Below are 24,447 nucleotides of genomic sequence, written 5' to 3'. Positions count from 1 at the left end.
GTTGCTAAACCGTTAATAGCCACTAAAAATAGAGACGCACTCAATATGAAGCCCTGCAGAACACCATTCTCCTGAATACGGGGGGAACTATGGGAGGCACCGATTTGGACACAGCTAGTACGGAGCGACAGGACATTTTGGATAAAAATCAGAAGCAGGCCCCAGAGACCCTACTCATACAATGTGGCACAGATATGATGTCGCCAGGTCGTGTCACATGCGTTACATAAGTAGAAAAAGACAGCAACCAATTCTTGGTGTCTGGAAAAGGCTGTTCAGATGGCAGACTCGAGGGACACAAGATTATCAGTGGTAGAGCTACCCTGGCAGAAGCCGCCCTGGCATGGAGCCGGTAGTCCACGTGACTCCAGGACCCAATCCAACAGCCAACACACCATGCGTTTCAGCAGCTTACAAGGAAAGTTGGTGAGGCTGATGGGCTGGTAGCTATCCACATCAAGTGGGTTTTGACCGGGTTCGAGCACCGGAATGATGGTGTTCACTCGGCATTGCGATGGAAAGACGCCACCACACCAGATCCAGTTGAAGACGAGATGTCATTTGTTGTCAGATGAGAGATGTTTAATCATCCGACTATGGGTCTCATCCAGCCCAGGAACTGTGTAGGGGCAATGTGCAAGGACACTGAGGAGCTCCCACTCTGTAAATGAGGCATTAAAGGGTTCACTGTGGCATGTAGTGAACGAGATGACTTTTTTCTTTCCATCCGTCGTTTGAGGGTGCGAAAAGCTGTGGGGGTATTCCCTGATGCAGAGCCTCAAGCATAGTGCTCAGGAAAAGTGCTTGGTGATTGCGTCTGCATTGGTAGATAACATGCCATTGATACCAGGGACACCTGTTGGGGTCTGGTACCCAAAAAGACGTCTGATCTTCATCCAGACTTGTGAGGGTGATGTATGGAACAGAATGGTTGAGACTTACCTCTCCCATTACTCCTGTTTCCGTCTTTTTATAAGCTGGCGAAAGCGAGCACAGAGCTGCTTATGTCACTGTAGAGCTCGACAATGCCCTTTAATTGCCTTAGTGACTTCTGGCGACCACCAAGGGACTGAATTTCGCCGGAAGCACCCTAAAGAATGATGGATCACGTTTTCTGGTGCAGATACGATCGTTTTAGTGACATGCTCAACGACAACATGGCACCATGTGAGGGAGATTCAGCGTTGACAGCAGAGGTGAAGGCTTCCCAGTCTGCCTTGTTTACAGCCCACCTGGGTAGGCATTTGTGGGCATGATGCCGGGGGAGTGACAGGAAGATGGGGAAGTGGTCACTACCACACAGGTCATCATGTGGTGTCCAGTGGATAGATGAGAGAAGGCCAGGGCTGCAAACCGAGACATCAAAAGTAAAATTTTGACCACCCTACCTCTTCCAGTAAGCATGGTGCTACCCAACAAGAGGTTATGCTCGTTACAATCGCCCAAAAGTAGGAAAGGTTTAGTGAGTTGATCAATAAGTGCAGCCGATACGTTCAGGGGTACTGCGCCATCTGGAGGAAGATATACATTGCAGACAGTTATTTCCTGTGTCGTCCTTATCCTTACAGCCACAGCTTCAAGAGGGGTTTGAAGGGGCACAGGTTCTCTACATACTGAGTTCAGGACATAGACGGAAACTCCACTTGACACTCTATTACAGTCGCTACAGTTCCTGTAATATCCCTTATAGCCGCAGAGGGCCACACTGCACGGAACCAGGTTTCCTGGAGCGCAATGCAGAAAGCAGGTGTAAAGCTTAACAGATGCCGTAGTTCAGCCAGGTAGCGGAAAAAAGCGTGGCAATTCCACTGGAGGATTGCACGATCGTGAGACCGGGAAGGCATGAAACACTCAATGAGGCAGTCTATGCCTAAGGGGCACCTGCTGCCACCAGATGAGTACCTGTGCGATCAACATCCATCATTGCGTACGAGGGCCCAGTGAGATCATGTCCTCAGCAGCGCCAGAATCTCCACCTCATCCTCAGACACAGAGCTTGTAGGTAGTGGCGGTGTGGGTGCCAGCACAGTGCCTTGGTTCTTGAGGGTCTTTCTCTTTTTGTTTCTCTCGCTACTCCTTAGGTTTGTTCTGGCTGGGAGGGCTTCACATATTCAGTCTCAAGGACTGAGGAGGACCGTGAAGCCCTACGACAAGCTGCCTGTTGTTGCTTCAGCCACTGGCAGGTGTCAGCTTTGCCTTTGGTAGGAACCAGGGAAGAGAATGACCCATGGGGTCCCTTCCTGATGAAGGAGCAGAAGACGACTTGTGCTTCCCTGGCTGAGAAGTGGGGACTCATGTCCCTGATGGTTGAGGGTGGGGGTGTTGCCCCTGAAGTAGGTTATGGAGGAGCAACAGGGAGGGAAGTGCCCCCCACCATCAAGGGGGCAGGCGGAGTCCTACAGCTCTGAGAGCCAATGGTACGTGGTGGAACGGAAAATAGTAGAACCGCTGTCGTAGCAGCGGCATAGGTTGATGTCATATGCACAGGATGTAGCCTCCCATATTTTCTCTTAGCCTTAGTGTAGGTCAGTCAGTCCAGGGTCTTGTATGCCATTATTTTTGTTTCTTTCTGGAGAATCCCGCAGTCTGCCGAGCACAAGGCGAATGGTGCTCCCCTTAGTTGACACAGATGGGAGGCGGGGCACAGGGAGTATTGGGATGTGAAGGACGTCCACAATCCCGACAGGTGACACTGTAAGTACAGCGGGAAGACATATGGCCGAACTGAAAGCACTTAAAACACCGCATCGGGGGAGGGATATATGGCTTTACGTCACAGCGGTAGACCATAACTTAGACCTTCTCGGGAAACGTGTCACCCTCGAAGGCCAAGGTGAAGGCACCGGTGGCAATCTGATTATCCCTCGGACCCTAGTGGATGCACCAGACAAAATGGACACCTTGCGGCTCTAAATTTGTGCGCAGCTCTTCGCCAGGCTGCAAAAGAAGGTTCCTGTGAAATATGATACCCTGGACCATATTAAAGCTCTTATGGGGTGTGATGGAAACAGAAATATCGCCCCAGTTTGCATAGGCGAGATGAGCCCATGACTGGGCAGAGGATGCTTTTTATGACTGGGCAGAGGATGCTTTTTTGATCAAGACTGACCATGACTGCATTCTGTCCTCTAAATGCTCCACAAAAAACTGAGGTTTCATTACAAGAAATATTCCCCATCAACCCTCGTAATACAATGTACCGGGGTGAAGAAGCTTCACTGCAATCCTTAGCCTGGTATTCCTCCCATGATGTGGCCTGAGTGGGGAGGGGTGGTGGGTGGGTGATGATGCTTCTTTGAATTGAAGTTAGACCTTGACTGCTTAGAGACTGCTGGTGTTTGCCCACCAGCAAGAGATGACGTGCTATGCTTCATGGCGTGACATCTGCTCTGATGCCACCCACTCCGACCAGGGGGGCCTTTTACTGTTGCTTCCATCAGCCACCACACCAAGAGTTAACTTGGTCTGAACGAACAGTATTTGGTGTATCTTCTGTAGCATACGCAAACATTTACACATCTGAAGATGCTGTGATGTGTGTTTACCAGTAATTTCATACCTGAGTTAAGCAACAAACAAATGTTGCTGCAATGCATTAAGTACTACTTATGCTAGCACTAATTACAAAGGTACAAAAGTAACAGTTACAAAAGTAATAGTTTATTCAAAAACAATAAATATAGTAATTAAGTCAAGTAATGATTGAATTCACAGTACCTGTGTCAAAGTACTCTGTCCTTCGAGGGCTGGTAAAGTAATTGTTCCTGTTGCATCAGCATGAAGGGTGTGCGTTATTACACTAGCACTGTTTTGAGGGTCGTGCAATGTGTGTGTGATTACACTTGCACAATTCTGTTGATCATGAAGTGTGTGTGTGATCACACTTGCATTGTTTGCAGGACTGCTACTATGATTCACTTCCTCTGCAACAATCATCACACAATATTGCTATTTTTTCACAATCGATTCATAAAATTTCACTTTCAAAATTAAATGGTTCAAATGGCTCTGAGCACTATGGGACTTAACTTCTTTGGTCATCAGTCCCCTAGAACTTAGAACTACTTAAACCTAACTAACCTAAGGACATCACACACATCCATGCCCGAGGCAGGATTCGAACCTGCGACCGTAGCAGTCCCTTCAAAATTAATTTGTTACTGTACACAGAAATTATAGGGTCTACATTAATAGTACCACTCATCAGTTCTGCTGACATTATCATATTTTTATTTCAAGAAAACATGGAAACAATACACAATCATAGATTTTATCTGCTACATGCATAATTATTGTAAGCATATGTTTTTTAACAAAGGGCAAATTAAGTGATGAACATTGTTTTTGTACAATCTAGGTTTTGTATCTGAAGCCCATTTTCCAGTACACAACTGATTCCAAAGATGGCAGTCAAGCAAAGATGAACAAACATCGACTTCTTTATTCTACAGCCTTTTGACAAACTATAAAAGTTACCTCAGTTGCTATTTTAATCACAAAACAGTTACATTTGTACCGTATAACTTCATAATATTCATTAGAGTAAAATGTACTCTAACTCAATCGTAGCTTGTAGCTGAAGGATCTGACTTTTGGCCGCCTCAATGTATGTGTTATAATATATTTGTCAATAATGTATTAGAAATTATGGCAATCAATATTTTTGCGACTGTTGGGATATAGAATGACATATTTCGAACAGGTAGGCTGCTTAGCTCTATGTAGGAGGGGCTTGGGAGCATGGCTTCTACAAAGTAAATTTCCTATGAGCCTCCAAAGATTCAACTAGCAGAGCCCAAGTGTATCCCCAAGCTTCCATGTGATTTTCATGTTCTGATGCTTACATCAAAAGGTAATGAAAAGAGTGGCTGAAACTTCGCTACAAAATCCTTGTCTCTCTATCTATAATGCTTTGAAGCTTCATTAATCAAAACTTGGTATTAATGTTTTGATAGTGTTTTAAATAGTTTTTTGTTTTGCCGTAGGCAACTCTATTTGCCTTTGGAATCAGTTTGTAAATGTCTTACTAGAGTCCATTAGAACATTGAAACATAAAATGTACTGTTACTGTTATTAGCAAGTTTCACTGAGTGACTGTATTGTACCCAAGTTAGAGAGAGTTTTATTTTCTTTTGAATAATTGCAGGATACCAGTGAGTCTGAAAACGCCGTAATATAAATTTAGTGTGGAATTTTTAGGTAAAAATTTGGGACATGAGCTTGAAAAAGAACTACTGAATCACTCAAATGTTAATAGTCATAGACCCTTTTGTAACACAGAATGGGGGACATACTGCTTTGATATATAAACAAGTGAGTTACAGTAAGTAAAATACACTCCTGGAAATTGAAATAAGAACACCGTGGATTCATTGTCCCAGGAAGGGGAAACTTTATTGACACATTCCTGGGGTCAGATACATCACATGATCACACTGACAGAACCACAGGCACATAGACACAGGCAACAGAGCATGCACAATGTCGGCACTAGTACAGTGTATATCCACCTTTCGCAGCAATGCAGGCTGCTATTCTCCCATGGAGACGATCGTAGAGATGCTGGATGTAGTCCTGTGGAACGGCTTGCCATGCCATTTCCACCTGGCGCCTCAGTTGGACCAGCGTTCGTGCTGGACGTGCAGACCGCGTGAGACGACGCTTCATCCAGTCCCAAACATGCTCAATGGGGGACAGATCCGGAGATCTTGCTGGCCAGGGTAGTTGACTTACACCTTCTAGAGCACGTTGGGTGGCACGGGATACATGCGGACGTGCATTGTCGTGTTGGAACAGCAAGTTCCCTTGCCGGTCTAGGAATGGTAGAACGATGGGTTCGATGACGGTTTGGATGTACCGTGCACTATTCAGTGTCCCCTCGACGATCACCAGTGGTGTACGGCCAGTGTAGGAGATCGCTCCCCACACCATGATGCCGGGTGTTGGCCCTGTGTGCCTCGGTCGTATGCAGTCCTGATTGTGGCGCTCACCTGCACGGCGCCAAACACGCATACGACCATCATTGGCACCAAGGCAGAAGCGACTCTCATCGCTGAAGACGACACGTCTCCATTCGTCCCTCCATTCACGCCTGTCGCGACACCTCTGGAGGCGGGCTGCACGATGTTGGGGCATGAGCGGAAGACGGCCTAACGGTGTGCGGGACCGTAGCCCAGCTTCATGGAGACAGTTGCGAATGGTCCTCGCCGATACCCCAGGAGCAACAGTGTCCCTAATTTGCTGGGAAGTGGTGGTGCGGTCCCCTACGGCACTGCGTAGGATCCTACGGTCTTGGCGTGCATCCGTGCGTCGCTGCGGTCCGGTCCCTGGTCGACGGGCACGTGCACCTTCCGCCGACCACTGGCGACAACATCGATGTACTGTTGAGACCTCACGCCCCACTTGTTGAGCAATTCGGCGGTACGTCCACCCGGCCTCCCGCATGCCCACTATACGCCCTCGCTCAAAGTCCGTCAACTGCACATACGGTTCACGTCCACGCTGTCGCGGCATGCTACCAGTGTTAAAGACTGCGATGGAGCTCCGTATGCCACGGCAAACTGGCTGACACTGACGGCGGCGGTGCACAAATGCTGCGCAGCTAGCGCCATTCGACGGCCAACACCGCGGTTCCTGGTGTGTCCGCTGTGCCGTGCGTGTGATCATTGCTTGTACAGCCCTCTCGCAGTGTCCGGAGCAAGTATGGTGGGTCTGACACACCGGTGTCAATGTGTTCTTTTTTCCATTTCCAGGAGTGTATGAATTAATAGGTGATAAGAAGTCGTTCCTCTGTTGTAACTACCTATTTAGGATGCTGCAGGAAGTGCTTATAATGAGTGGTAACGTTTTTCCACTGACATCATATTTTCTAACATTTTAACAAAAAACTTAAATCAGCATGGTAGCTGCTCTGTTTGCTTCTGGTAGCCAATCACAGCACAAGACCTGTCATGTCACGGAAACTTCACTGCTTCATCTTGTGAACTTATAATGCCGCAGATTGAACACATACAAAAATTAAGTGTGTCAAGTTCTGAATTGTAATCAATAAAAACATTGGGTATGCAGTGAAGTTAAAGATCTCTCAAAAGGACACCTTTTAGAACGATTTGTTGTAATAAAGTGTCACGAAATGTGGTGTTGGCAGATAAATATGCTACCTATAGATCTTATCTTTGAGTTAGCTTCTGATGTAATTTAGTAGTTGACCATGAAATGGAAAGGATGTAAAGTACGCAAACTTTTGACTAGAAAGAGACAGATATCTCACAATGATCGTGGGTTTGTGCATTTGAGAGAGAGGGAGAGAGAGAGAGAGAGCCTTATTGGCCAAAAGCTCTATTTGTGACAGCCTTTTTGTTGTGCCTATGTGCGACACAGCACCTCGCTATATGGTATCCTTTTCATAATATTGTTAAGAAAAAAAATTCATGTTTTGTCTGTGTGTTGACTACTAATGTTGGGAGAGGGAATCCGAACTATCAAACTGGTGCACCGGGTACCCAGACCCCATCCACTGACAGAAAAACTGCATGTCACGGATGTGGGTAGTCTTTTTTTGGAAACTCATTCTCAGTGGTAACTTGGTGGTTATGCCAATGTATTATCCTCTACAAATGTTAAGGTTAACTAATGGCTCATTTGCGTGGTCTCTGAGGTAATATAGACACTCAAGGAAGGATGTACAGGAACATCATGAGATGGAAAAGTTGGAAACAGCATGGAGATCCTCATCAAAATGGTTTAATAACATCAGGTGCTATGATGATCTGAGTTACTGTCAAATTTTACAATTGAAGTATACTTACTCACGACAGCAGGTTAAGTGTTTGTTCTCAGGGGGTTTCCATGCAATGGCATGAAATTTATAACCCTTTCTGCCCTTGTTCAAGTTATATCCCTTATACTATCTGAGGTATAGGGCAAATGAATTTCCAGTGGTCATCAGAAGACGTTTTCTCATAGGTGTAGGCTATATTTTACAGCTTTTTATATGTGTGGCTGTATTAAGGAACAGTTGGTTTATTGGAATAAATAACCCAGTGTGGTGCAGATGTTCTTTCAGCTACTCTTGACCCATTCACATCACATGCCTCATGCTTCTTCATTCATATTTACATGCCATGCTGTATGCTCCCAGTGTACTGAGATTAAAATTCTTCTCAGTCTTTCACAATGGCGCATTTATTTTGACAGTTGACACTGTTGTGTCTTTCCAAAAATAAAGTCTGATTCTGACTCAACAATTGCATAATGCAGACCAGGCAGGAAAAGAGTTATTGACAAGTTGCACTACCAATTATTTGGGAATGCTCTGAGTTACAATAACTTCTGGGAGATGCCTGAATCAACTGAACTAATTTGCATAAAGGTACTGTAAGTAAGTGTGTGTGTGTGTGTGTGTGTGTGTGATTATTTTCTGAAGAATGCTTTGGCTAAAAGCTCAGAGTGCAACAGTCTTTTTGTTGTGCTTGTCTGCAACTCAACATTTCAACTGTACGGTGAGTAACAATTTACTCTTTTTATAATACTGTTGATATTCAAAACCAAACTTTCCACAGTTTGAAACCCTTAATTTGCATGGATGTATCATTTAACCTTGCTATCATAATTATGTTTAGTATTTCTCAAATACTTATGAGTCAGAGGAAGAAAATAATTTGCTGCCATCACATTCTGCTGACAAACAAATCTTTGGTGTACATTCAACAACAATTAACACAATTACAAACTTTATTTTATTGCAATGCAAAATACAAGAAAACTGGATTCAAGCAAAACTACACAAACCTGCTGTTAATGGCTGGGTAAGTGTCGTTTGTGTTAAGTCCGATTCGATGTTATCTTGTGACCCTGTTTCTGCTACATTAAAAGGATTATCTGAGAATGCTTGAGTGAAATCTGGGCCCAAGCCATCAGGTGGGAAGTTACTACTATTTAAATCCCTGCTACCTTCTTTATCTGTCCTTTGTTGAAGAGCCTGCAAAAGTTAAGGAATTAATCTTTATGTTGATCAGAGACACAATAGTTTCACAGTCCCCTCTCCCTCCAAAATCACTATTCTCATGAAGTGATTTCCATCACAGTAATGAAATATCTTTTTTCTCTTGTCATCACTGGATACAAAAATCTTTTTAACAATTGTGAAAATCCACTTAAGTTATTACAAATAAGTGGAAACATTATATTCATTAGATTGCATTTCATGAATTCAAACAGGGTGTAATTATGGTGTATTCTGCACATGGCAAAAGCACATTTAAAGGAAACAATTTTAGGAAAAGATACAAAATTCACTTTGATGAATAACTATTTTCCTTTTTATTATTCATCACTACTATTTTGAACATTTTGATGTTTTCCATTAATTTCACGTCTATGAACTTGTTTCACTTAACACGATCAATCATCTCCAACAGATTCTAACTTTATGGTTATAACAGAGGGAAACATTCCACGTAGGAAATATATATCTAAAAACAAAGATGATGTGACTTACCAAATGAAAGTGCTGGCAGGTCGACAGACGCACAAACAAACACAAACATACACACAAAATTCAAGCTTTCGCAACAAACTGTTGCCTCATCAGGAAAGAGGGAAGGAGAGGGAAAGACGAAAGGATGTGGGTTTTAAGGGAGAGGGTAAGGAGTCATTCCAATCCCGGGAGCGGAAAGACTTACCTTAGGGGGAAAAAAGGACGGGTATACACTCGCACACACACACATATCCATCCACACATATACAGACACAAGGTAAGTCTTTCCGCTCCCGGGATTGGAATGACTCCTTACCCTCTCCCTTAAAACCCACATCCTTTCGTCTTTCCCTCTCCTTCCCTCTTTCCTGATGAGGCAACAGTTTGTTGCGAAAGCTTGAATTTTGTGTGTATGTTTGTGTTTGTTTGTGCGTCTGTCGACCTGCCAGCACTTTCATTTGGTAAGTCACATCATCTTTGTTTTTAGATATAGATTCTAACTTTATTTCTTTATGCGGTTCTTCACCATTAACGAAATGACTGACTAGATCCTGGCACCTTCATGTAGGTTCAGCAACCTGCCCCTCGTACTGGAGACTGTGCTCTTTTCTCCCTGACTGCCCAACATCTCTTTATTACACATTTTATCCACCATTAAATTTATAATATCCTTTTTAGCACCAGATTTCAGGTGCTTCCATTTTCTTCTTCTCCAACATTCCTATATATGCAAGGGCGTGCTGAAAAGTAATGCCTCCTAATTTTTTATTCTGTTCTCAATATTACATGCATATTACTTGGCCAACTTTCCAACTTCGCGGATGTCAGCTGCAACCCTCTGCTGCACAAGGGCTCTGAATTGTAGCATGTAACATGGCAGTGTGTAATACATCTATGTCAGTGTGTGAGAAACATTGCAAATTTTTAACTGGAGAAAACATGCCTCCAAGTGACATTCATAGAAGAATGATAGCTGTGTACAATGATGGTTGTATGGACATCAGTAATGTGCGACAGTGGATTGTTTGTGCTCGTAATGAAGGAAATGATGGTGCTACCCTCAACATGCGTGACAGAGCACTGAGCAGATGACCTAGCCCCATCCAATTTTCATCTGTTTCGAAAACTTAAAGAACACTTTTGAGGACTTCACTTTGATAGTGTTACAGTGGCGCAATCAGAGGAGAGGCTGTAGCTTCATCAACAAAGTACAAGTAACGCAAATTGGTTTCTCCTTGGGAGATATGCGTTTGTCATCAGGGTGACTATGTTGAGAAATAAATATACAGACATGAAAAATAAAGATGTAAATGTTAAGTAATTTTGTGTTATTTAAAACCTTAAAAAGTTTTTACATAAAAAACTGGAGGCACTGCTTTACAGCAAGCCCTCATAATTTCTACAGTTGTGCTCCATCGCGAGAAACAGGTACCAACAACATCATTTCAGACAATGGTTGACGCAAGTATAAATGGAGTGAAACGAAGCTCATTCTGTAGACCATGCAATACTTCAAATATAGGGTGTTTCAATGCACGATGCAATGCTTCAGTTTCACTGATGACAGAAATACAGTAAGGTAATTATTGGTTAGGAACTGCACCAAGCAACACACATCTGTGCTTATTTTTATTCTGTCACAATAACATAAAAATAAGCACAAGCACAAGTGCGAGTCGAAGCGAGCGCGCGAGCGCGCGCACACACACACACACACACACACACACACACACACACACACACACACACACACACCTCTGATTCCTCCAACATGTAAAATAGTGTAATTTGAGTAGGAGAGTAGTTGCGGCACTTCTACAGAACTGGTTATCATAACAAAATTTTCTATGTAGTTGTTACTGGCATCTCTTCTGCTGTTGATGTTTTATGAGTAATATTGAGCACATGTGTATGGAAGAATACACAGAACTAATATAGGAGCCAAAAAAAGATGACCACTGAAGATGGTTTAAATAAAGCGAAACATGCCTGATCCGAATAAAATCACAATCACAAAAGATGGAGTAACTTCCATATTAGTTCCATAATACATGTTTAAATCATCTTTTAATGTAAAAGTAGAAAAACTCTGCAGATGCTTCTTTACAAAGCAGAAGATCATACACCAGGTTGTGCCATTATTATATTGCCAAAAGAAAATATACAGTTCAATCGAGTGGAAATACAACCAAGAAGATAAATTACCTGAAGCACTAATTCCTGCCGATGAGTTTTCATGTGTGTTCTACAATTAAAAGATGTTTTGAATGTTTTACGACAGTAAGGACACATAAATGGCCGACTCTCACTATGTGTCACCATGTGTCTCTTAAGGCTGCTGTTGGTTGAGAAATTATTGTCGCAAAATGGGCAACTGTAGATCTTTGCTCCTTCATGTGTTCGCAAGTGTGTCTTCAGTGATGCATTTGAGATGAAGCTCCTGTAACAAATTAGGAATGTATCTGCAGGATTTAAAGAGGATTATCCAGATAAATATATTTTTGTTAGAATTTTATATTAATGGTTCAAATGGTTCTGAGCACTATGGAACTTAACATCTGAGGTCATCAGTCCCGTAGAACTTAGAACTACTTAACCTAACTAACCTAAAGACACCACACACATCCATGCCCGAGGCAGGATTCGAACCTGCGACTGTAGCAGTCGCGCGGTTCCGGGCTGAAGCACCTAGAACCGCTCGGCCATCGTGGCCGGCATTAAGACAACAATATCATATATTTAGAACAATTATATCATTCTGAACTACAATACAAAATCAGAAGCATTCATCATATTTCAGAATTTGTAGTCACTTTGATATACATCAGTGTTTGATTGGTACTGACTTCCACGCAACACTTCCTTAATAGTCTCAATTTTTCCAGTGGCATATTAGTCCAAATGTCAAGCCAGAGAATAAATGTACCCTGCTGTCTCGTGGCTAATATTTCCGGATTCTAGCCATTTTCATATAATAATTTTGACCACTGCTAGAGATGAGAATAAGATAAAAATTTCCTTGGTGCATCCACCGTTGCTGATATGTGCAATTCATAGTACAGTAGAATCTTGATAGTTCGAGTTTCCCATAATCCAAGCCTCTATTTATTTATTTCTAAGTTGCAACGATCAACTCTCTTTTTTTTTACTGACATGATAAATAATGAAAACATCATTGGAAAAGATGGATAGGGAGAGTACAGCTCAGTGACAAGGCAGACAACAACGCAATCAACACCGATGATTAGCTCGCTGCCCTGTTGCATGAACATCTGTTGTCAGTATGGCGCGAAATACCCCGACTGCTGCCGGCTGCTACCGATCAAAACTGGGGAGTTCATAAGCTGCTGTACTTCCCAGTACCTGTACTGTACAGTGTTGTGTGTCTTTCTTTTTTTTTTTTTCTTTGACTGTGTGTACCGTTGTACACCTTACAAAGATGAGTGCTGTAGCAAAAAAGAGGAAATTTGTGCCTTTGCATTAAAATTAGAAACACTAAGATGACTTGACAAAGGAGAAACAATAAAAAAAAACTTGCTCTCGAATATTGGAACAGTTTTCTTCACAGAAATACTCACACGAATCTCTCAGTCGAAGAAGTATAAAGAAGACAGACTTCGAAAAAACAAGTGAGGCATTGTTCATGTGGTTTACCCAACAGAGACAGAAGGGTGCTCCAATTTCTGGCCCAATCTTGCAAGGAAAAACTTTGTTTTTCAGAAACCAGCTGCAGGAAGGAGATGACAATTTTTGCCACTAGCGTGGGCTGGCTCGACAAGTGGAAGATGAGGTATGGAGTGCGTCAACCAGACGTATGTGGAGAAAAACTCTCTGGTGACGCTCAGGCCGTTTCAAAATTTATCGCCGAGTTTAAAAAATCATAACTGACGAAAATTTGTCTAATGAACAAATATATAACTGTGACGAAACTGGGCTAAATTTTAAAATGTTACCAGAGAGATCACTTGCTTCTTGTGAAGAAAAAAGTGCTCCTGGGCACAAAAAAAGCAAAGAGCGGCTCCCAGTTATGGCAGCTTCAAATGCAACTGGAAACCACAAACTAAAACTAATTGTGATTGGGAAGTCTGTCAAGTCAAGAGCATTCAAGAATGTATCCATCTCAGCTCTTCCAGTTGTCTATACACATCAGAATAATGCCTGGATGAATCAGGAAATCTTCAAGAAATGGTTTTTTTAACTCATTTGTACCTGACTGCAAGATTTTTTTAAGAGAAAAGGGGACTGCCATGCAAAGCAATTTTGCTCATGCATAATGCGTCCTCACATCCAAGTGTAGGAGAACTGCAGTGCGACGGCAGCGACGGTATCCGCGCCTTGTTTTTCCCACCAAACGTTACCTGTCTCATTCAGCCCATGGATCAGGGTGTTCTGGAATATATATGTGTGTGTGTGTGTGTGTGTGTGTGTGTGTGTGTGTGTGTGTGTGTAAAAAAAAAAAAAGTATCGACGGCGATTGCATTAGCGAATCTTGGAGCGAAATAAAGTCAGACACAATTTCTAAGTCATGGAGGAAAATTCTACAGGAAAGTATGCCAGACACAGAAACTGAAGATTTAGCAGATGAGGACGATCAACCATTGTGTAATTTAATCAGAAGATTGCCAGGGTGTGAAGAGGCAGAAGGGGTGGAAGTAGGCGAGTGGTTAAATTCGGACGAACAGTTGGAAGTGACAGACTCTTCTATAATTGACATGGTTAACATTCCATCGCAGTGTGAGAATGACGAGGCAGAGGCTGCACCGATGATAAGTCACACCGATCGCTAGGCTGCTCTCGAGGCCGCCATATGCTACGTGGAACAACAGCCTGAGGCAACATCAACTGACCTACTGCTCCTGAGACGGTGGCGTGACATTGCCACGAGGAAACGTTGCAGCTTCATCAAACAAAAGACACTTCACTATTACTTGTATAAATAAATAACTGTTGTTATTCTGCCAATGCAAATGCATGTGTAAATACTTTTATTTTAATAAAGTTCATATTTTGACCTGTATTACTTACAACATCATAATATTTCTTTTTCCCATTTAAATTTCGATAGTCCGAGTTTTCGATAGTTCGAGGTGGTTCTGGTCCCGTTCATCTCAAACTATCGAGACTCTACTGTAGCTAAGAACTTGATCATGTCCAAAGAGGACACACTATAATGCCTACTACTTTCAATTCTACAGTGTGTGCAAAAGCACAGTAGTCACCCAGCATCTGACTAATACAATCCAATGTAGATAAGAATATCAGCCAAAGTAAGTCAGATGCCACTCATTATTCCTGTGTCACAGGTTCCTAGGGAATTAAGGGGACAATTTTAGGTTATAATTTTATTTCCGGAGTGTTAAGCAGATGAATGATGTGACAACCCAGATGAACTGTAGTTCCAGGCCAACATAATCAACGAGGACAAAGTAGCCATGGGTGTGTGTGTGTGTGTTTTTAGACAGTTTTGAAGAAGATATTGTTGGAAAGCTCAGTAATTAGTCCAGCAACGGCATCACAAAATAGGCCCTTTGCTTGCAAAAATTTTTTATATTGTGTATATAATTGAGTGTGTGTTGATTCCCAGTTTAACTCTCAAGACAACTTTTTATGGCCAAAAAACCAAGAAATTTTGGCACTTTTTCAGGTTTTCTCCTATTACTCAAAAACTATGCATCCTACTGAAAATGTTGCCCAAATTAAAATGAAAGAACATTAAATTTTGCGTCAAATGACCTATTTAAATATCCAAATTGGTGCAATCATTTGGCCATAATCAGTTGCCAAAGTTCGTTCATTTTTACCAATCTGGCTCAAAAGTTGGCTGCAGCAACTGTAACTAAAAATGTCAACTTCAAATGAAAAATGTCAAAGCTGTAGAGCATGAAATTTCATGTTACAAAAGTGACTAGATTTTCAGTTTTATGCACTATTAAGCATTAATACACTTGAAAGTCAAAGCAATTCCATTTTGTTGCTTTTTTTAAAGTCAAAATTTACTCTATATAAATTGTAAAACGGTGTGTTGCTTTGTCACATGCAGTGATTTCTGCAGCAAGGCCAAGACCATTTCTATCTTCATTATTGATAGGGTTCAGTACATTCATCCACAAAAGATTTGGGTCGAGACTTATTGTCAACGCTCTTAGTGCAATTGGATTCACAGCTCCATATATTGAAGCTTCCCTATTTGAGATGTCATCGACTGCTCGACCTGAGCATCCTAACATAGCCCGTGGAGGATTCATTCAGCTCATCTCTGATAATGGCAATTTTAGCATCTGCACAACTGACAGGTTGAATACTTACCATTCTATGGGAGGAAGTCTCTCCCTACACAGCTGTGGAGTCTGACAAGAACACTGATTGACAAAAAAGACATTCAATTTCTGAATTTTTGTCTAGCCAATGGAGAACAAAGTCTTCTGAAAGATCTCATCATTTAAAGACACCAGGTTCTCCAACAGATATCATTTTCAATGAAGGTACAAATGCTGTATTCATACAGGAGAAGTTTCTTGCAAATAAGAGCAACAAGAACCACTTGATTTTTTCGCCCATGAGGAAGTTTGAGGATGGAGGTATTCAAGTACTACAGGCAGATGACGCTGATTTATTAATTGTGGAAACATCTGTTTCCCAAGTTACTAAGTCTGACGGTGCAGCAATTGTAAGAGTGGACATTGGCATGCTTGTTCTCATAATGGGCTGAGGAAACAACTACACCAACGTGTACTTCCATAAACGGGGATGAGAGAAATCAGCATGAATGTGGTACTCCAGTAATTCTTTCAATTTCAATCCTGCATTTGCTCTTTTCAGCCATGTCTTCAAAGAACGTGATACCAAATTTTTTTTTTTTTTTTTTTTTTTGGGCAAGGGAAAGGGAAGTCACGAAACCTTATGAAGCAACAGCCACACCTCAAAGTGCTAGCTGCTGAATTTGTTATAACCTAAGTCTCCCAAGACTTAATAGCACAGGCTGGAGAGCAGCTGATTGTAACACTGTATGGGAATTACAATTGTGCGACTTTGGATGAACTTCTGTGTAAAGTCTGCCCTGAGAAAAGCTTTCCATAAGAAAGGCAACTGCCAACATCAGACCCTGCTAGGTGGCACTCATTGCGATCTTACCATCAAGTGCAGTCCTGGGTGGGGAATAAAACTGATCCACACCAGTGGGAGTGGAAGAAAAACTTATCAAGTTTGTTTCCCATGACGATGACAAAAGATCTGGCACCGCATACTCAAGTGAAGACGATTTCCTGAGCATGCAAAACAAGATGAGCAGAAGTATGTGGATGTCGCAAGCCTGGACTGAGCTGCTTGTTACGTACAAATGTTGTCGCTTATCTTGCAAGAACGCTCCTGAAATTGGGCTCAATGAGGATGAGGAAGAGATAGAAGGTATGTTCCACGATGAGGAAGTTGGTGAAGGTGCCGCAATGGATCCTGAAGATCGGATGCTCGACCGCGACATACCACAGTCTCCCAAACAACCTCAATGGAATTGAAATCTGATAAAATGTTAATCTTTCATATTTAAATTGTTTTTTAATATTGCTAGGCGCTATTATTTGTTCATTTGTACAAATTTTATATTACACATACATAAATACATATTGGCCATTGCTACGTGCTTGGTTTTCATTTTAGCAATCCACTCTTACAAATCAAGGCATGGATAAAAACGAATAAAAATACACATGAATGAAGGAAATTAAAAAGGTATGCACAGAGAGCGCACAGGTGTTCATTAGAGAGCAGTCTTCCCGCTAGAAATTTCATTACCTTGAATAACTTTGACATAAAAGAAAAACAATAAAATTGAATTAATTTGGTTTTCAAAGTGTATAAATGCTTAATAGTGCCTAAAACTGAAAAACTAGATGCTTTTGTAACATGAAATTTCATGCTCTACAGCTCTGATAAGTTTGACATTTTTGTTTTGAAGCAGTGCTTTTTGAGTTACAGGAACTGAAGTCGACTTTTAAGCCAAGTTGCTAAAAATGAGTGAACTTTGACAACTGGTTGGCTTGGGGTATAAAGGGACCAAACTACAGGGTCATCAGTCCCTTTCTCCTGACGCAAGCAAGGCTCAAGGTGCAAAAACACCCAACACCATACCTAAAAAGAAATCTAATGGAATGAACAAAAAACAGGCAAAACATACACCACAACGAAAAGTAGAAGAAGATATTAAAACCATAGAGGATATGGCCTGGGCTGCCTGATCACAATAACCCCAAAAAGATGAGGCGAGATGAACACATGTAAAAAAAAAAAAAAAAAAAAAAAAGCAAAGAAAGTGTGACAGGGTTAAAATGGAGGGAGAGTGGCAACCTCAGAGAGAAGCTTAAATGCCCACCCTCAGATGGTACGATAAGTTCGTGGTACGATAAGAAGTCGTCTGCATACAGAGAAGGTGAGACTGCTGGCGCGACAGCTGCTGCTAGACCATTAATGGCCACTAAAATAGAGAATACACTCAATACAAAGCCCTACAGGACCCTATTCTCCTGGATATTGGGGGGAGGGGAGGGGGGGGGGGGGGGACTATGGGAGGCACCAACATGGACATGGAAAGAACAGAGCAACAGGAAATTTTAGATAAAAATCGCGAGTGGCCCCCGGAGACACCACTCATATAATGTGGCAAAAATATGATGTCACCAGGTCGTGTCGCAAGCTTTTCGTAAATAAAAAAAGACAGCAACCAGATTTTGGCATCTGGAAAAGGCTGTTTGGATGACAGACTCAATGGAAACTAGACTATCAAAGGTAGAGCAACCTTGGCGGAAACCGCCCTGGGCTGGAGCCAGTAGGCCATCTGACTCTAAGACCCAACACAACCGCCAACTTACCATACATTCATCAGCTTACAAAGAATGTTGGTGAGAGTGATGGGGCGATGGCTATCCACATCAAGCAGGTTTTTACTGGGTTTGAGCAGAGAAATGATGGTACTCTCCCGCCACTGCAATGGAAAGATTCCATCGCACAGATTCGGTTGAAGATGATGAGGAGATGTTGCTTGTAGTCGGATGAGAGATGTTTGAGCATCTGACTGTGGATCCAATCTGGCCCAGGAGCTGTGTCGGGGCAATGTGCAAGGACACTGAGGGGCTCCAGTATAGGGTTCAATGTGACGTTCAGTGAACAAGAGGACTATCCATCCACTGTTTGAGGATGCGAAATGCTGGGGGATAATTCTCTAATGTGGAGGCTTGAGCATAGCGCTCAGCAAAGTGCTCGGCAACTGCGTTTGCATTGGTAGATAATTATGTTAATGCCAGTAACACCTGTCAGAGTCTGGTACCCACAAACACGTCTAATCTTCAGCCAAACTTGGGAAGGTGACATATGGCACCCAAGACTTGGGAAGGTGATGACAATGGTCAAGGCGTACCTCTCCCAATGCACCTGTTTCCGTCTTTTTATAAGCTGGAGAATGCAGGCACAGAGCCATTTAAAAGATATTAGGTGCTCCAGGGAAGGGTGCTGCTTATGTTGCTGTAGAGCTCGCTGATGCTCTTTAATTGCCTCCCTGATTTCCGGTGACCACCAAGGTACTGACTTTGGCTGGGGGCATCCTAAAGAACAGGGATTGTGTTTTCTGCCGCAGAAACGATCATTCTAGTGACCTGATCAATTGCCACATCGATGGTACAATGTGGGGGAGATTCAACGGTGACAGCAGAGGTGAAAGCTTCCCAGTGTGCCTTGTTTAAAGCCCATATTGGTAGGTGTCTGGGCGATTGGCGCTGGGGGAGTGACAGGAAGATGGGGAAGTGGTAACTACCACACAAGTCATCGTGGACTCTCCAGAGGGCAGATGGGAGAAAGCCTGGGCTGCAGAGGGATAAATCAATGGCCGAGTAAGTGCCATGAGCCACACTGAAATGTGTGGGGGCCCCAGTATTTCAGAGGCAGAGGTCGAGTTGAGACAGGAAAGTCTCAACATTTTTACCTCGGCCAGTAAGCACAGTGCCACCCCACAAGGGGTTTAGGGAGTTGATCAATCAGTGCAGCCAATGTTTTCAGGGGTACTGCACCATCTGGGGGAAGATATATGTTGCAGGCAGTTATTTCCTGTGTCATCCTTATTCTGAAAGCCACAGCTCCTACAGGGGTTTGAAGGGGCACCGGTTCACTACATACTGTGTTCAGGACATAAGACGGAAACTCCACCTGACACACTATTATAGTCGCTACGGTCCCTGTAATATCCCTTATAGCTGTGGATGGCAGCAGCCCGCATTGCAGGGAACCAGGTTTCCTGGAGGGCAATGCAGAAAGCAGGTGTAAAGCTTAACAGTTGCCGCAGCTCAGCCAGGTGGTGGAACAAACCACAGCAATTCCACTGGAGGATGATGATATTGTGAGGCTGTGAAGGCCTGAAGCATGCAAGGAGGCAGGTTATGCCTCCGGGTCACCTGCTGCCACCAACTAAGTGTTTGTATCCATTCCTATTGTGGATGAGGCGTAAGTGAGATCCAAGTCATCAGGGGATGCAGAGATCTCCACCTCATCTGCAGGTGCAGAACTGGTAGGGAGTGGTGGTGTTGGGGCCACCGGAGGGTCCTTTTTCTTAGGAGACTTCTTTTGTTTGCTGGGAGGACTTCTATGAAGTAGCTTCAGGCACAGAGGAAGACTGTCAAGCTCTTTGTCCAGCAGCTTTTGGCTCCTTTAGTCACTGGTGATTGACCACTGTGGCATTAGGGCATTAGTGGAGACCTTGGGAGAGAGGGTCCCAAGGGATCCCTTCTGCAAGAGAGGAGCCGGAGGAGGCTGTTGCTTCTCTGGCTGGGGGGAGGGGACCGATGTCCCCTGTGTTTGAGGGGGCGCCTTGCTCCCGAAATAGGTCCAAGAGGGCAGATGTATTCTGGAGGCCCAGAGGGTCCACTGTTTGTGGCACAGAGGTGTAATCGTTCAAATTTATGTTTAGCCTTTTGGTAATTCAACCGGTTCAGGGTCTTGTACTCCATGATTTTCTGCTCCTTTTCGAGTACTGTGCTGTCTGGTGAACAGGGGAGTGCTGCTCTCCACAGTTCATACAAGTGGGAGGAGGCGCACAGGGAGTATCTGGATGCAGTGGACGACCGCAGTCTCGACACGTGGTGTTGGAAGACATGTGCCCGAATTTCCAGCACTTAAAGCACCACATATGGGGAGGGACATATGGTTTAACATCACAGCGGTACACCATTTTGACCTTTTCAGGCAATGAATACCCTTAAAGGCCAAGATGAAGGCACTGGTAGCAAACCTGTTATCTTTGGGTTCCCTGTAAATGCGTCAGATGAAATGAACACCACACGATTCTAGACTGGCGCAGAGCTCGTCGTCAGAGGAAGTCGCGTTGGAAAATAATCCCCTGGACCTTGTTGAGGCTTTTATGGGGAGTGACGGAAACAGGAATATCCCCCAGCCGGTCACAAGCAAGCAACACCCGGGATTGGGCTGGGGATGCTGTCTGAATCAAGACTGCACCGCTTCTCATATGTCAACAGCACTGTCACTTCCTCAAACTTATCCTCAAAATGTTCAACAAAAAACTGAAGCTTCATAGGTAGAACGAAGTCCCCGTCCATTCTTCTACAGACTAAATACCAAGGCAAATATGGCTCTCTTCTTTCTGTAGCCCTACGTTCCTCCCATGGTGTACCGAGGGAGGGAAATTATTTGGGGTCATAACTGTCAGCATTGTACTCCATCTTGTCCTTCTTAAAGACTGCTGGTGCCATACGGTCACCAGCAAGAGATGACTTAGTCCGCTCCATTGCAGGTCATCTGCCCTGATGCCATCCACTCCGATCAGGGGCTCTCCCCACAGGCACCACCCACCCACACACCTGGCATGATGGCCGTTGCAGGGAGTCCTGAGACCCCAGGAAGATAGGCATCTACTCCTTGGCATATGTGGGGAGTTTACAGCTCAGGCATCAGCAGTGCGATCCTTGTGTTGTCTGAGGGCTACTACCAAATGGGTACATGACGGCCCCACCACAACAGACTGGCTACTGTGCTGGATATTGGGAGCAGAGAAAGCTAAAACTGTCACTGCTTATGGCCAAATGGCTGCACTGATCTGGACATTTAAATAGGCCATTTGATGCAGAATTTAATGTTATTTCATTTTCGTAAGGGTGTACAATTTCTGAGTAATAGGCAAAAACCTGAAAAAGTGCCAAAATTTCTTGGTTTTTTTGGACATTAAATTGTACCGAGTGTTTTGGAGGTCAAAAACTTTGATTCAACATATTCTCACTATATACACAAAATGAAAAAAATAAAATAATCTACCTCATTTTTTTTGCAAGAAAAAAGTACCCCATTACTCATTACTGGAATATATGTTTTCAATCTTCTTTATCTTATTGTCGCCAACTCAAAATTTCACATCTACAATGGGTGATTACCTTTACTCCTTCCATTATATGCCTGGGTTATTGAATGTATTAATATATAATGCACTGTTGTGTACTGCTTACAAGGGAACCTCCCCATCGCACCCCCTCCCCCCCTCCCCCCTCAGATTTAGTTATAAATTGACACAGTGGATAGGCCTTGAAAAACTGAACACAGATCAATCGGGAAAACAGGAAGAAGTTGTGTGGAACTATGAAAAAATAAGCAAAATATACAAACTGAGTAGTCCATGTGCAAGATATGCAACATTAGGGACAATGTAAGCTGAGGAGCGCTGTGGTCCCGTGGTTAGAGTGAGCAGCTGCGGAACGAGAGGTCTTTGGTTCGAGTCCTCCCTTAAGCGAAAATTTTACTTTCTTTATTTTTGCAAAGTTACGATCTGACCGTTCATTCATTGATGTCTCTGTTCACTGTAATAAGTTTGGTGTCTGTGTTTTGTGACCGCACCGCAAAACCGTGCGATTAGTAGATGAAAGGACGTGCCTCTCCAATGGGAACCGAAAACATTTGATCGCAAGTTCATAGGTCAACCGATTCCTCCACAGGAAAACACGTCTGATATATTCTATACGACACTGGTGACGGCATGAGCGTCACATGACAGGAATATGTTGTCGACCCACCTAACTTGCACACTAGACGAATGGGTAAAAAGATTCTTCTACCTTGCCCGATTTAGGTTTTCTTGTGGATGTGATAATCACTCCCAAAAAAGTGATGAAAACACAAGAGTTTGTCACATAAACTGCAACAAATGAGTGCAACAGTTTCACAGTCACACAGTTTTCCCTGTGCTCTGTCAAAACATATGTTTTTTACGTTTTCAAATGTTTCCATGTGTAGACCGTAAAATTGTGCATATGTCCAAGCAAATCTGAAGATGCCCTGGAATTTTGGAGAGCGAAGTTGATTATGTGTGAGAGCCTGAACTTTGATAATTGTCTGAAAATAAAAAATTAAACTTTTCTCTCGGGAGGAGATTTGAACTGAGGACCTCTCGTTTCGCAGCTGCTCACGCTAACCACAGGACCACGACGCTCATAGGCTGGCACTCTCCTTGATGTTGCCTACGTTGCGCATGGACTACTCAGTTTGTATATTTTGCTTATTTTTTCATAGTTCCACACAACTTCTTCCTGTTTTCTTGATTGATCTATGTTCAGTTCTTCATGGCCTATCCCTGTGCCCCTAAATCTGAGGGGGGTGCGATGGGGAGGTTCCCTTGTTAGTAACTTATGTTGCAATGATAAACAACAGCTTCATTAGTTTACAATATTACTGCTTCTCATTTTGGGCATTTTCACTGCTCCGATAACGATCTGTACACAAAAGCAGGATATGTGAGAGTTCAGTTTGTAGATCACAGCACCAGTATCACAAAATGAACAAATCTGCTACCTAAACTATTTTATGAATTTGAAAGTACCAAGTAATTCTACTTCAGAATGATTATCATGTCTCGTGCTTTTCAAACCAACAGTTTTAGAAGACTTACACCAGAAAGACAAGAAAGACCCCACAGCAATTTAGGGGATTTTCCACTTTCATGAATTATTATTTTTCACAAGCACAATTGTTTCTCTGCCTTCCAATTTGCACATCTCTGCTGGTCAGCACTTGCCTGATGGTGATTGGCGAACGATGGTGGGGTCGTAAATCTCGGTGGGGTCGCGAATCCCTGGGCGCAAGGTGAGATGTGAAAGTGGGTACCGGCCACATTGCTGTCCCCTTATTCTTCAAACCAGATCTGTGGTTTTGCACACTGCTGAAAGAGTATCTGAGCTGGTACAGGATGCCACATCTGTTTGGACTGTGGCCGGTCTTCTTGAGGACTCCTGACAAGTGCAGAGTGAGGAATTGCTTGTAATTGGGAGACCCAATGTTAAGCAGTTGATGGAGACCCACCAGAGAACTAGGAGACAGGTAGGAGAAGGAGGCCAGTGTTCACTCTGTCCGCTTGCCAGGGGGTTTTATTCGAGATATGGAGGAGTTCTGATGGCAGAAAATTAGCCTAATGGGTGCACCCAACTACAAATCGTAGCTCATTTTGGCATAAATGATGCCTCTCGTCTTGGTTTAGAGGTCATCCTCAGTTCCTACAGGAAGCTGGATGAGTTGTTGTAGACAGATAGCCTCGCTTGGGAGGAAGAAGTAGAGCTATCTTTAGTAGCATTGTTCCCAGAACTGAATGCATTCTTCAGGTTTCGAGTCAAGTGGAAGTCTTGAAGCAGAGGCTCGAACAAATTTATGATGGTCTTGATTGCGGATTTCTTGTCCTCCACTATCAAGTGGAGAAATGTAGCTTGTGTTTCTTGTTGTTGATATGCTGCCTGAAAAACAGACATCTGTGCCACAAAACCACTGATTCGACAATGCAGAGATTCTTGTCTGGAACATAATTATTGCTCATGGCTATTGAAATGGTCCAAAACTGACCTAATTGTGTAGAGCCAGTCATTGGATTAAATGAGTTGTCCGAGAAGCGTACATATCTTAATAACAGCTGAAATCTGTTTCTACTTTTAACAGATTCCCAGAAC

At 43.2% G+C, this 24,447-nt stretch overlaps 1 protein-coding gene across 2 annotated transcripts in view; it reads right to left on the bottom strand.

Annotated features, from left to right (window-relative positions):
* Positions 1–24,447, bottom strand: part of LOC124553793 (zinc finger protein 236-like) — a 237,404-nt gene that overhangs the window by 82,095 nt on the left and 130,862 nt on the right. For both annotated transcript variants that reach the window (XM_047127806.1, XM_047127878.1), the window contains exons 17-19: positions 11,684–11,918; positions 8,791–8,980; positions 3,718–3,923 (exon numbers count right to left, since the gene is read on the bottom strand). In XM_047127806.1, coding sequence (XP_046983762.1) covers positions 3,718–3,923; positions 8,791–8,980; positions 11,684–11,918 — 631 coding nt within the window. The remainder of the gene's footprint in view (positions 1–3,717; positions 3,924–8,790; positions 8,981–11,683; positions 11,919–24,447) is intronic.

Source organism: Schistocerca americana, chromosome 1 (genome assembly GCF_021461395.2).
Source record: "Schistocerca americana isolate TAMUIC-IGC-003095 chromosome 1, iqSchAmer2.1, whole genome shotgun sequence".
Classification (NCBI taxonomy): Eukaryota; Metazoa; Arthropoda; class Insecta; order Orthoptera; family Acrididae; genus Schistocerca; species Schistocerca americana.
Note: the sequence above shows the minus strand (reverse complement) of the source record. Positions and strands in the feature narration are given on the sequence as shown.